The sequence below is a fragment of the Bemisia tabaci genome, chromosome 1 (assembly GCF_918797505.1).
Source record: "Bemisia tabaci chromosome 1, PGI_BMITA_v3".
NCBI lineage: Eukaryota > Metazoa > Arthropoda > Insecta > Hemiptera > Aleyrodidae > Bemisia > Bemisia tabaci.
The window spans coordinates 53,708,452-53,721,550 of NC_092793.1; the positions used below are offsets into that span (position 1 = coordinate 53,708,452).

Consider the following 13,099-nt stretch of genomic DNA (forward strand, 5'->3'; position numbering starts at 1 on the left):
ATTATTATTTTTTGACGTAAGGAAACAGCCAAGGGTTCTGAGCAGGTTCCTTAAAAGAACATGCAAATTTGTGTCTTCTTAACACCATGGAAGTCGATTCCATTTAATGAATAACTTTCAAGATTTCATGAACAACTTGAAACGTCGTGGGGAAGGAAAGAACGCCTTAAATTTGTAGCATATGCAACACAGGCAACTTGAAATCGCGATCCTTGAGTGAGACATAAAATGAAAACGCTCTTGTTTCCTTCCATTTTTCATTACGATCCAAGAATCTGAAACAAATCACTTTGATCCCAACATCGGATTGTAAAAAGACCGAGGGATGCTAATGGTGATGTCTGATTGCAGGAGCGTGCCACGTTATTGGGCAAATTCCGTAACTTGGAGCACGACTTGGACAACATCCGCGAACAGATCGAGGAAGAGGCCGAAGCCAAGGCTGACATCCAGAGACAACTCAGCAAGGCTAACGCTGAAGCTCAGTTGTGGAGGACCAAGTACGAGTCCGAAGGTGTGGCTCGCGCTGAAGAGCTAGAGGAGGCCAAGTAAGTACCGACAAAGCTCAATACAATATTCGCACCACACGGCCTATCTCTCGCCTCTTAGAGGACTATTTTAATTTAAACAGGCAAACATCGGCCTGAAAAAAGTACAAGAGATTTCAAATGATCACTGGCCCATATCAAAGTTTATATTAGCTTAGGGTAAATTGGTTTTAAAAATGAACCGGAGATAAATGCAAATATTGGTTGCAAGGATAGGTACGTTTGAAAAAGCCAGTGTAGTATTTTAGGCCTAATCCGCCATCTTGAATTTTGGAGTTTTGTAAATTTGACCGAAAAATCAAGTTTTGCGTGAAAAAATACCCCCTGATATCGAGTTTTAAAAAAATCGAACGGACAGAGCCGAGGCGGCATTATTGACTACGTTTACCATCTTGAATTTTAGAAATTTGTAAATTTGACTGATAAATCAAGTTTTCTGTCATAAATGCCCCCGGTGCAAAACGGGCGCGCTCGAAAAATATTAAATTTTCAAGAACAGGTTTCCATTCTGGCGAGTCTCTTTCATTACCACATTAATATACACACATTAATAATGATAATTATTTCTCTTTAAATCAAACGAGGCTTACAATTTTATGACGGAAAATAGTGGGCATTAAATATGCAAAGTAACTTGAAATACAGCAGTTACAAGGTGGAACAATTAACTTGAGTTAGGTTCCAACCTAAGAATACGACTATATCAACTCCGGTGTGTTGCACAGTATCGCGCGCATTTGAAGGCGTTTTATATTGGCCCGTCCGCGATCTACTCACGCGCGCGTCTCTCGCGTCGCTGATGCTACTTATAAATTCCGGAATGAGCAGTTTGCAATTGTACTTATTTAACTGAATGGAACTACGCGAAAATGGATTAAGTAAAAAAGAATTACGAAGCACGTAAAAACCCATGTACGTTGTACCGTTTGATTCAATTCATTTTCACATAAATACTTTTAGCGTCAATACGTCCAATTTTAGTTTTTTCTCTCAGCTCGGTAACATACGTATTAATATTATACATATAGTGGAATGGGATTGACAACAGCCTCATCTGGAAGGAGAAGCAGATTCCTATTTATCCATCTAGGCTGTTGAGTTGGAAATGTAGTAAAATTACGATATATCCTTAATCCTATAGACAGAATTTAAAAGATAAATCGACGGTGAAGATACCAAACCACGTACCTCGGTTTGCGACGTTGCAGACTTCCTGTCATACTTCATTTTTGTAAGGAAAAGTATTCAACGTCAATTCTTGAAAACGTCCATGAATTTTCTATTCTATGCAAATAAAACTCTGTGAAAACTGTAAGGAATGATGTCGGGTTGTTCTCCAAAAAATTAAAATAAAAGAAAAAAAAAGAAAAAAATGCAGGAGTTCCTTCAAAAAAATGAAATAGGCAGGGAGATTCTTAAACACCGCAAACGAGATACGTTGTTTGGTAGTTTCACCATGAATATGCATTAAAGAATGAGATCGACTATGTTTAATCACCATTTATTCTAATACTAATTGGACGTATTTCTACCAAACGGAACTAAGTGCATTATGACGTGAGTCCTGTTATGCACATATTCTCATGAGTCTCTGGGCTCATGTCTTAATGCACATAGTTCCGTTTGGCAGATATACGTCCAATTGTTGCCTCCTGCACGATCCCCGTGGATATTACTTCGGGGTCGGATGCAACCGATTAATACTTGAGAGGTGGGATTTACTTGCGATGAAAATTAAAAAGAGGAATGTTCAATCTTCAGGCGTAAGCTGCAAGCCCGTTTGGCTGAGGCTGAGGAGACGATCGAGTCTCTGAACCAGAAGGTGGTCGCTCTGGAGAAGACGAAGCAGCGGCTGGCGACGGAAGTGGAAGATCTCCAACTGGAGGTCGACCGTGCCAACGCCATCGCCAACGCGGCTGAGAAGAAGGCCAAGGCCATCGACAAGATCATTGGAGAATGGAAACTCAAGGTGGACGATCTCGCTGCCGAGCTCGACGCCAGCCAGAAGGAATGCAGGAACTACTCCACCGAGCTGTTCCGACTCAAGGGTGCCTACGAAGAAGCCCAAGAGCAACTTGAGGCTGTCAGACGGGAGAACAAGAACTTGGCTGGTAAGTTCATCTCCACCTGTTTTTCCTGGGTAATTCCGTAAGATATTTTCGTTTCCTCCTGGGAGGAGACGAAGGGGACGCCCAGTGAAAGGGTAGCGACAGGGGGTTTTAGAAGAAATGAGGGTTTGCCAACTCCCTGAAGGGCTTTGGGAGGATAGGGGACTTTGGCGGCTAGGGGTCGCAGAGCACCAAAGAGCGCAAAAAAGCGGCACATACATACATACAATTTCGTAGGATAACTTTGAGGCAGAGTAGTCGATTCGTTTCAGTCAGCATCAGAAGCAGAATCTGAAGGTCTGAATGGTCCGAAATTTGATGTCCACCATGTCTAGACAGGTTGGATGAGATGAATCCAGATTTGGACTAAATTTTGCAATTTGGAGCTATAAATTCTAGCCAGGTTTAAATGCAACGCACGTGTCATTAGTTTCCCTATGCACATAAGTGTTTTTCCAGAAGAGCCAAAATTTATAGTTCCAAATTGCAAAATGCAGTCCATTTAAAGAGGGGGGCTGGAAGCCAAACGTCAACAGTTATATCCAGATTTGGAGTATCCCGTACAAAAAAAGGAAAAAGTTATATGCTATTTCTGGGAGAATGGACTACTAGACAAGGTAGAAACAGGATTTCACGTAAAACACGATTCTTGCATCGAAAATCACTGAAATCAACTCCTAAGTAAGATATCAACGTTTTCATTTTAAATGGGTCACGGTAAACGCAATACTCTATGTGAGTCCAATCGCGCACTACAACGATTTCGGCAGGCTTCCTAATCAAGCAATGTTCATTCCCCACCCTGTGTTGCTCAAACTATAAACAACTTGCTACAGCTGAATATTTCACAGTATAAAATGAAATTTCATGATATTTCGTGAATTTTTTTTGCAAACTTCTGTAATAGACTCAGTGTGCCACAAAACGTATAGAAACTGTAAAGTCTCAATTTTGAAATTTTGGAGGCAAAACCGCGAGTTTAAATTCCGAATTTTCTTATCAAACTCTCGAATAATTGTTACGAGTTGAAAAATCCTTGAAATTCCATCGAAAATTAAATTTCACCTTTCAGCACAAAAAATTTTCATGGAACTCAATTGTGTATCTTTGATTCTAACTGAGTATTATTGTCTAATTTAGATGAAGTCAAGGACTTGTTGGACCAGATCGGAGAAGGTGGACGCAACATCCACGAAATCGAGAAGGCGCGCAAACGATTGGAAGTGGAGAAGGACGAATTACAGGCCGCTTTAGAGGAAGCCGAGGCTGCCTTGGAGCAGGAAGAAAACAAGGTCCTCCGGGCTCAGCTCGAACTCTCACAGGTCAGACAGGAAATCGACAGGCGAATCCAAGAGAAGGAAGAGGAATTCGAAAACACGAGGAAGAACCACCAGAGGGCTCTGGACTCCATGCAAGCCAGCTTAGAGGCCGAGGCTAAAGGAAAGGCTGAGGCACTTAGGATGAAGAAGAAATTAGAAGCTGACATCAACGAATTAGAAATTGCTTTGGACCACGCAAATAAGGTGCGTATCCGCAAGTTGTCTCAGGTTCAAACGTTTTGACACATACGAAGGGGCCTCGAAAGAATTTTTTATTGTTACCATTAGTTGTTGAGAAAAATTCGAAAGGAAGGTTTGAAATAAAAATAAAAAGAAAGGATCTTAAAATCTAAAGCGATGATGAGTTATGGGGTTTGATAACGTAAACATCATTGCGGACATGATATCTTATCCTCAACGGGTATCAGGAAGTTCAGAATAATCGCGGGACAGTCCTAATTCCTGCGGTAACTTTCACAGAATTTACCGACTTTGAGATCGTCCACTTTAATTGATAATTAAAAATAAAAAAAACACAAAATTAAAAAATTAAAAGAAATAGATCAAGTTAAATTTGTACTGATAGTGCAAATATATAAGGGATTTCCTCAATTTTATCTGACTGCACAATTCCACGACTTACTTCAATTGTTCCTTGCCCGCTGAAATATCGTATAATTGACCCTGTAATTTTTTCTGGATATTTTTACCCTTGCCCTCGGCTAGCGTTCATAATCATCTGATTTTAAACGCATTTAACAGATATGGATTATTCATAATAATACATAGAGCTAAACCTTTTTGATTTATAATAATTGGAACGAAAATATCAGCTGCAAAAATATTGTGGTCATTATCTAGCTAGAAAGGTCCGATGAAACTCTTAAAAACTCGAAAAAGCTCTTTGAATCTTGTCGGATTCAATTTCATTATGTATCAGGCTGTATTCGGTTTTTGACTTGTGGCAAATAGTTTTATAACTAACCGCGATTTTTGGTGATTATTAGTGTTAGGATCTGAAATTTCAGAAACCAAAAAAACTTCAGTTTTCCTACTTTTGAACAATATTTCTGACAAAGGCGAGTAAAAAAAAAAAATATAAATCATTGTCGAGTCATCTGAGGAATTTTAAATACCGTGGATTTGTGTTAATGAGAATTACTTTAATTTTAATACCACAAATGAGGTCGTTATGATGGTTTTATTGAATGTTATAATTCTGGTTCCAGGCCAACGCTGAAGCACAGAAGAACATTAAGCGATACCAACAACAACTCAAGGACATCCAGACCGCCCTGGAGGAAGAACAGAGAGCCCGCGATGACGCCCGGGAACAATTAGGAATCTCAGAACGCCGTGCCAACGCTCTCCAGAATGAACTGGAAGAGTCCCGCACGCTCCTCGAACAGGCCGACAGAGGTCGCCGACAGGCTGAACAAGAACTCAGCGATGCTCACGAGCAGCTCAACGAACTTTCCGCACAAGCCACCTCCATCTCAGCCGCCAAGAGGAAACTCGAAGGCGAACTACAAACTCTGCATGTAAGTACCGCTCCTCTATTCTACGAGTACCTAATCATTTTCAAGGGAGTTCACGAAACTTCAATACACGCTCGCATCACGAAAAACCCTACCTCCGACTTCCAAAGCGTGTCAACTTCGAAAATCACTTCACACGAGTGGTGCTTGTAGCTTGTGTTGATTTTGCAGGGAGTTGGGAGACTTAAACGCACGATTAGCACAAACAGCTCCCCTCCCAAATACAACAGACCATAGACCCCTCATGTATATAATTTTTTCTACACTCCGATTCACACCATCAAACTTTGCATCCAACTCTTGGATGCAACTTGTCGAATGAAAAGTTGGATGGTGTGATACTGACGAGAGAAAACGACAATTTGATGAAACATCGAACGGAAACTTGAATGTGATGTCACATTCAACTTTTCGTTCAACTTTCCATCCAGTTGGTGCCGCAAATTGGATGGAAAGTTGAACTCATAGTTGGAACGAAATCTTCCGACCGACATGAGCCATAGCTGTATCTCCGCGAACCACAGGCTGATAACGATATCACACTGCAACGGCAATGGAATCAAATTTTTTTGCGTCCAACTTTCCATCCAACTTTTCGTTCAAAGATTTCGAATGAAAAGTTCAATCATGTGAATTGGGTTTAAGTAGGAACGATCGCGATAAGTTGCGACTTGTTCGGAGAATGTATCGCGATTTTATCGACGTCGATTTTTTGCAATATTATTATTCAAGGGAATCGGTCTGGGGATTATTTCACACCATCAACAAAAAATAATTATACTTGTTACAGCGCCTTACGATGAAGCTTCGCATTTTTATAGTTCATCGAGAAATTTGATTATAGTCTTTTTTTAATGATTATTCTATTTTTACCAACAGTCTGACTTGGATGAACTTCTAAATGAAGCCAAGAACTCGGAAGAGAAGGCCAAGAAAGCCATGGTTGATGCCGCCCGGTTAGCGGACGAGCTCCGAGCTGAACAAGACCACGCTCAAACACAAGAGAAGCTAAGGAAAGCTCTCGAAACACAAATTAAGGAATTACAGGTAAGTCTTTTTTACAGTCAATCTTGTATTACGTTTTAGCTTTCTGATATTTTACTGAAAAAACTTAATTAAACATGCAATTAATGATCAAAACATCGTATGGCGTCACAGTTCCTTTTATCAATGACGAAATCTTCACATCAAGACAGAAATAAAGAAATTTAAATACCTACACTCTGCGCAAAGAGCACGTAGATTATCACCTTACTCGTTAACGCGTGCGTACATTTTTTTTCGTACGTTACGCGTGTAATTAGCTCAAAAATGCTTTTCCTTTCTTCTTTTTTACAGCTGTTACGAAAATTAGCATTACTTTGGTATTAATAGAGCAACTTTCAAGTGAAACAAAAACAAGAAAGTAGCACTGTAGATTTTTGATAGTCAGAGATTTTAAAGATATTATGTATGTGATTTGAAGCTAAAAAAATTACAGAGTGAAAGTTTTTTAATACAATTTTAGAGAATCTTTGCCTGGCTGACAATTCCGACGCAAGTCGAGGCTGCTTTTGATAGTAATTTAATGGAAATTGAGGCTGAACATTGTTTTATCGTGTTAACAGGTTAGATTAGATGAAGCTGAAAACAATGCCCTCAAGGGTGGAAAGAAGGCTATCCAGAAATTAGAACAACGAGTCCGAGAGTTGGAGAACGAATTGGACGGCGAACAGCGTAGACATGCTGACGCACAAAAGAACCTAAGGAAATCCGAACGTAGAATTAAGGAATTGAGCTTCCAGGCTGAGGAAGACAGGAAGAACCACGAACGTATGCAAGACTTAGTTGACAAATTACAACAGAAGATCAAGACTTATAAGAGACAAATCGAAGAAGCAGTAAGTATCGCCTTCCTCTACATTCTTAGTACACATCACATTAAGAGCCACCATAGAAAACCTAACATAATAAATGGCGGAGTGAATCCATACAGCAACGTCACGCCTAGTTTTAAGTTTTGCGAGAAAAGTAATGTCAGTAGGCTACTATGTTACTTATTTGTGCTGTGTGAATGTTACAATTACCGATCAATTGTGTATCAATATGCCAAAGTAGCAGGAAGTAATGATATAACCTATTGAAATATAAGACTTCTATTAATTGCAATTAAAATGAAATTTTTTTACCACGAAATTTTAATATTAATACATCATTTGATCGATAAAAGCCGATTTTAAGCATTCAACAAAGTAATTTCATGTGCCAGAAAGATAGGAACTATACAGCACAATGAAAATTAGCAACTTATTTCAAATTTTTTGCAATACATTTCAATAAGCCATTACCTTCAAACGGTAGATAGGCAGCATGTACAACACTCCGATGCAGTAGCAATAATTTTACTATTTAATTGCAATTTATGGCAATCTGTGCTACCTGGGCGCCTGCAATTATCATTGCTTCAACGGGTGAAATTGAAATTCGAGATGGCCGCCACTCAATTGATAAGTTTGGATTTGAGACTCGATGCACTCATCGGTAACACTTTTACAGTGGCGGGACGTGAATGATCGATAATCGATTTTTACCCATTTGAAGCATGGTAAATAATCGATTATTATGGCGTTCGTTGCGAACACCCTGTTTATCGATCCTTTTCCATAGATTCAAATTGCAGATCAATCGATAAATCGCAAAATACGCCACGCCTCTGCAATTTTAAGGCATGAACCAGCATCTAGGTTACAGTCAAAATTTCGCTCATTTAGACTGAAAATTTATACCGCCACACACGCATACCTAAACCATACATCAACGAATTCGATGGGTACTGTTTTTTGACGACGGGGCCTGAAATCATGAAAAAGAGCGAGAGCTAAACCAGTTTTCTTAAAATTGCAGGAAGAAATTGCTGCTTTGAACTTAGCCAAATTCCGCAAGGCACAACAAGAATTAGAAGAGGCTGAAGAACGAGCCGACTTAGCAGAACAAGCCATCGCCAAATTCAGAACACAAAAGGGTGGCAGAGCAGGATCAGCAGCGCGTGGATCCAGTCCCTTGGTAAGTATCCGATACAGCAAACTTATTCAAAACTTATTCTTTCACCAAATAAACTGAGATCGCTCCGATTGCTACTTGTTACCTTTCAGGCGACTCCCAATCCGTTCATGCAAAAACTAACTACACTCCTACAGGGTTCCAATTTTTCATGAAAAGTAACATCCTTGAATTTCATGTGAAATATTTCATAAAATCCCAGAAATATTTGAAAGATATTGAGGAACACGTTGCGAATACACATTTGTGTCTCTAAGAAGAAAATATGAGCAAAATCCTTTGATGGAGCGTATGTTATATGATAGGGGAAGAAACACTATGCAATGAAAAAAAGGCATAGGGTTTCTTGAAGACTGACGACACGATGACCTACATTCAATGTCACTCGTGAGGTCAATCATAACCATTGATAAAACTGTGAGGATCTATATTTTCTGGATTTGAGGCAATGATCTCAATACCAAACTTTTCTTTTCCTAAAAAATCAGCACATACCGTTCTCACAAAACAGAAACATATTTGATTTTCCATTTTAAAGAAAAGAAAAAAATAAAAAAAATCTGTAGCATGATTGAGTTCACAGTGCATAATGTACTAAAACTAACAGACACAATCTGTAGCCTAATTGTCAGATATGAAGAAATTACCGAAAGGACTAACGATTTACCTCTGCTAATATTTCAGCCCCAAGCAAAAACGCGCAAGCCCCAACTTGCATTGGAATAAACAAACGTTATCAAATTGTAAGTTGAGATATCACTTCACGAAGTGATTGAGCGTAGCTCATAAGCTTGGACATGTTGCATTGATATGAGGGGAGTCACCTCAGAATGATTTTGTTTGACACTTTCTTCCTTGTCTTCTCTATTACTGTGACAATGAATGCATACCGTTTGCTTAGTGACGATAGAAAATGCACGTTTTACAGTATCATTTCATCCAACACTTTCGTTGTTCGCGACTGCGAGCTCCTGATTTGTTTGCTCATTGAACCGATTTGAAAATGTTCAAAAACACCATCTCATTAAATTTATTCATTTTACCCAGAAAAAGGCAAGAAAGAACACAAGCACATGCTTTTCCCCCCATCTGGTGAGAAGTGAGATATGAGTAGAAGTAGTAGTAATATATACGTTTATTTAAAGCGGTGCCCTAGCAGCTATGACCATTAACACCTCTACAGTCAGGTTACACAGTCATAACCAAGAAAAGCATAAAATAATTCTAAGGATGTCAATTCGTCGTTTTCCGCACGAAGGAACGTAACTTCATTCCAAGGTTGCAAAATTGATTCAAGGAATTCGCATTTTTACAAGAATGTGCCGGTGCATTTTTTTTTCAAATTTTTCCTGAATTTTGCATGGGATTAGAGAAAAAATCCTTGAAATTTTCAGGAAGAAATGCCCAAGATTTTCCTTGTAAGAATGTGATATGCGAGGGGAAATTTGGCAACATGTAAATGTAGTTACGTTCCTCCGTCAGAGTAGCGACGAATTGTAAGAGAACACAAACGGAGTACCCTGTCTAAAATCTCTTTCGCGTGGATTTTGATTCAATTCGACGATCGTGAAACTCACTTTCCAAATTTTAAATGATGAAAATGTCTTGTTTTCCATGGGAATGTGAGTTCGTGCTCGGTCTCGAGTTATTAATTGACTTGAACATTTTTAGGTAGCATTTTTCATACCTACTGCAGGACATCATATTGCAAATTGTAGATATTTTTGTACATAAATATGAATTTTAATTTGAATGAAAACCCGCTTTCACATTTATTAGAAATTTTCTTAATGAGAATTTAACTAGTTCGAGTGCATAAGTTTGTGTTACAAGCGCATGAAGTGAGACTGTTTGAGAGTCTCGACGACTGTATGACTCGTCCATAAGATACACTGGAAAAAAATGTCGGTCATATGGGCCGTAGGTGATGTTTTATATCACACACCCTATTCGGTTCGTCAAACCAACTCTCAGTTCCTGTGACCGAATTCCTCCATCAACTCACTTTGGTTTGAAAGTTCCATCATGTGAACCGCACAGTGCACGTGATATGAAACTTTGTACTACGGCATATGTTTCCGAAATGTTTGTACAGTGTGGCTATGTGAAATTCTTTCTCTTAAAAGCATGCAAGCAGCTGTTCTGGTCGAGCTGCTGAATATATGCATTCCTAACGTGTGTTTAAAAAATAAATGCATTTGAATTTCCTAGGATGCGAGGTTTCGACAAATTTTGACCAATTTAATGAAAAATTGACCTCGCTTACCTACATCTAGATAGGATGTATTTTTGACGTAAATTATCAGATGGAATTCAAAATGGTCTCGAGCATAAGCAGAGGGGTTAATTTTAAAAAGTTTAAAAGTCATGTAGTGATGAAAGTGAAAAAAAATATTTTTCTACCCTTTCATTCGCAAGTCTATAACTAACTCGGTTTGCAAGTCCTTCGGACATCGTTATCGGATACAAAAATGGTAAACCTAATAGGATCACCAACTGAAACTAAAAGCTCTTGGTTTGAGTATGAGACTTGGGGAGGGTATCGTAATCCTCCCTTTGAAAGATAAAATTCTCCATCACGTTAACAGCACAAAAAACAAGATATGTGGCTTAGGAATTTCATCCTCGGAATATGGTTCAAAGCCGGTAGCTCGGGGTTAATAGTCAGATGCAATGGCTAGTACCCAAATCAACGGGACCGAAATCACTAGAACATCTACAAGTAATTTTCTTGAATGTTTGAGCAGTGAGTAATAAGGAGAATGTCAGAATCCTAGGGGTAGTATATTTCTGTTCCAAATGTTTAACCATATTTCCGACGGGAAATCTGGCAACATTGGAATGTAGTTACGTTCTTTCGTGCGGGAAACGACGAAATGATGCGTGTACAAACATGATACTGCAGACCGTCTAAGGTTAACCACTGACGAAATATTGAATTTCATCTACATATGAAGGTTACTTTGATTGGTCCTTGTTTCCATTGGTGTGAACTAACGTCACTAACTCGTTATTATTTTTGCACAGGCCCACCGACCTCCTCTCAGGCCGCAGTTAGATGGCGGTGCTTTCCCTCCACGCTTCGACCTCCATCCTGAAGCAGGAGACATTTTCGGCTAAGCCAAATAGAGCCAACATCCGAAACACTTTTTTCTATTTTCTCAACTAAAGCGGAACACGCAACTCAAGTTTCCTCGACTTCTTCGTTTACCTACTGCACCAGATGGCTCACGAAAGATCTTCAAGTCACCTCGATTATTTATTGTATTTATTTTAATTTAAAGAATATATATAAATAAAACAAGTATTTTTAAGTTAATTTCTTAAATTGTAAAAATTAATAAATAAATCTAAGTGAAACTTGGCGTATTTTGTAAGCGAATTTTCTTTTCAGCTTGAGTACCTAGGCTTCTCTCTTACCTCCTACAATAACAAATGCACTGATTTTCAATATGGAAAAAGAGGGGAAACACATTTTAACAGAAGATAAAGTCTAGGGGAAGAAAAAGAAAAATGATTAGTGTTTTCAGAAATGTCAAAAATGGGCGCTACGGTTGGCGATCTTGTACCATTGGCGGATACAGATACTTTCACCGGAGAGGAGAGGATGGAGGGTCCGGAAGACATCTCCTAGAGAATTTTTGAACTTTTAAAGCATTTTATATGCAATCTCAGTCAACTTCGTCATTAATAATTACCAATTATAAGCGGTCTTCCTTCTTCTTTCTTTCTTCCCTTTTTCTTCCTCTTTTTTCTCCAGGCGAATGCGGGGGGGGGGGGGGGGCGCACGCGCCCTACGCCTCCTTTGGACCCCCCCCCCCCCGTATAATAAAAATAATTTGAGTAAAATAAGTATATAGTTTGAATGGGATAATGAGGTTTTGCATGGACGTTATTTATGCGCAGGGACAAAATATCGATGATTAAAATCGTTGCTCCTCTGACGTAAGGGCGTATCTCGACTTCCGCATGAGCCTCAAAAAGTATCGATTTATATGTAAAACAGGGCTCACGTGAAAATCAAGATACGTTCTTACGTCAGAGGAGCGACGAAATTGCCAATGAACAACACCAAAAAGTATAAGAAAAAAAAAAGTTAGTGAAATATCAGTTTACTCTTACATATACCGTGATAATTACTTGGAAAACAAGGAATAATGAATTATGAAAATATTTACATATAAACCAAGGAAAAATCGATGTTGCAAGCAATGCAAAGTCAAACAAGCAGTTTCAGCATAAGGGTGTTGAGGCAGTGCGCCCATATCGAAGTCTGAATTAGTGGGGGATAAATTGATTTTAAAAATGAACCGAAAAGATAAATGAATACCCAGATGAATATATTTTGGAATGAAAATTTGTCAATCGCAGGGTTGGATGGGTGTAGTTTCGAAGGCGCCAAGATAGAATATTAGGCCTCGTCCACAATAGCAATTCGGAAATCTGATATAAATTTGAGTTTCTCGCCAAGGAGTATCTCCTGGTACCAAGTTTCACGAAAATCGATCGAACAGAAGCCGAGATAGCATTTCAAGCACATCCGCCGT

General features: G+C 39.0%; 1 protein-coding gene across 50 annotated transcripts in view; it reads left to right on the plus strand.

Annotated features, from left to right (window-relative positions):
• Positions 1-11,917, plus strand: part of Mhc (myosin heavy chain) — a 106,292-nt gene extending 94,375 nt beyond the window's left edge. For 49 of the 50 annotated variants that reach the window (XM_072303202.1, XM_072303241.1, XM_019062651.2 and 46 more), the window contains exons 30-37: positions 352-548; positions 2,310-2,659; positions 3,797-4,179; positions 5,205-5,516; positions 6,393-6,560; positions 7,121-7,393; positions 8,397-8,555; positions 11,580-11,917. In XM_072303202.1, the coding sequence (XP_072159303.1) occupies positions 352-548; positions 2,310-2,659; positions 3,797-4,179; positions 5,205-5,516; positions 6,393-6,560; positions 7,121-7,393; positions 8,397-8,555; positions 11,580-11,672 (1,935 nt within the window). In that variant the 3' untranslated portion in view covers positions 11,673-11,917. Of the gene's footprint in view, positions 1-351; positions 549-2,309; positions 2,660-3,796; positions 4,180-5,204; positions 5,517-6,392; positions 6,561-7,120; positions 7,394-8,396; positions 8,556-9,236; positions 9,296-11,579 lie in introns of all 50 variants that reach the window. The other variant, XM_072303345.1, reaches the window with a different exon arrangement.
• Positions 11,918-13,099: the final 1,182 nt, after the last annotated feature.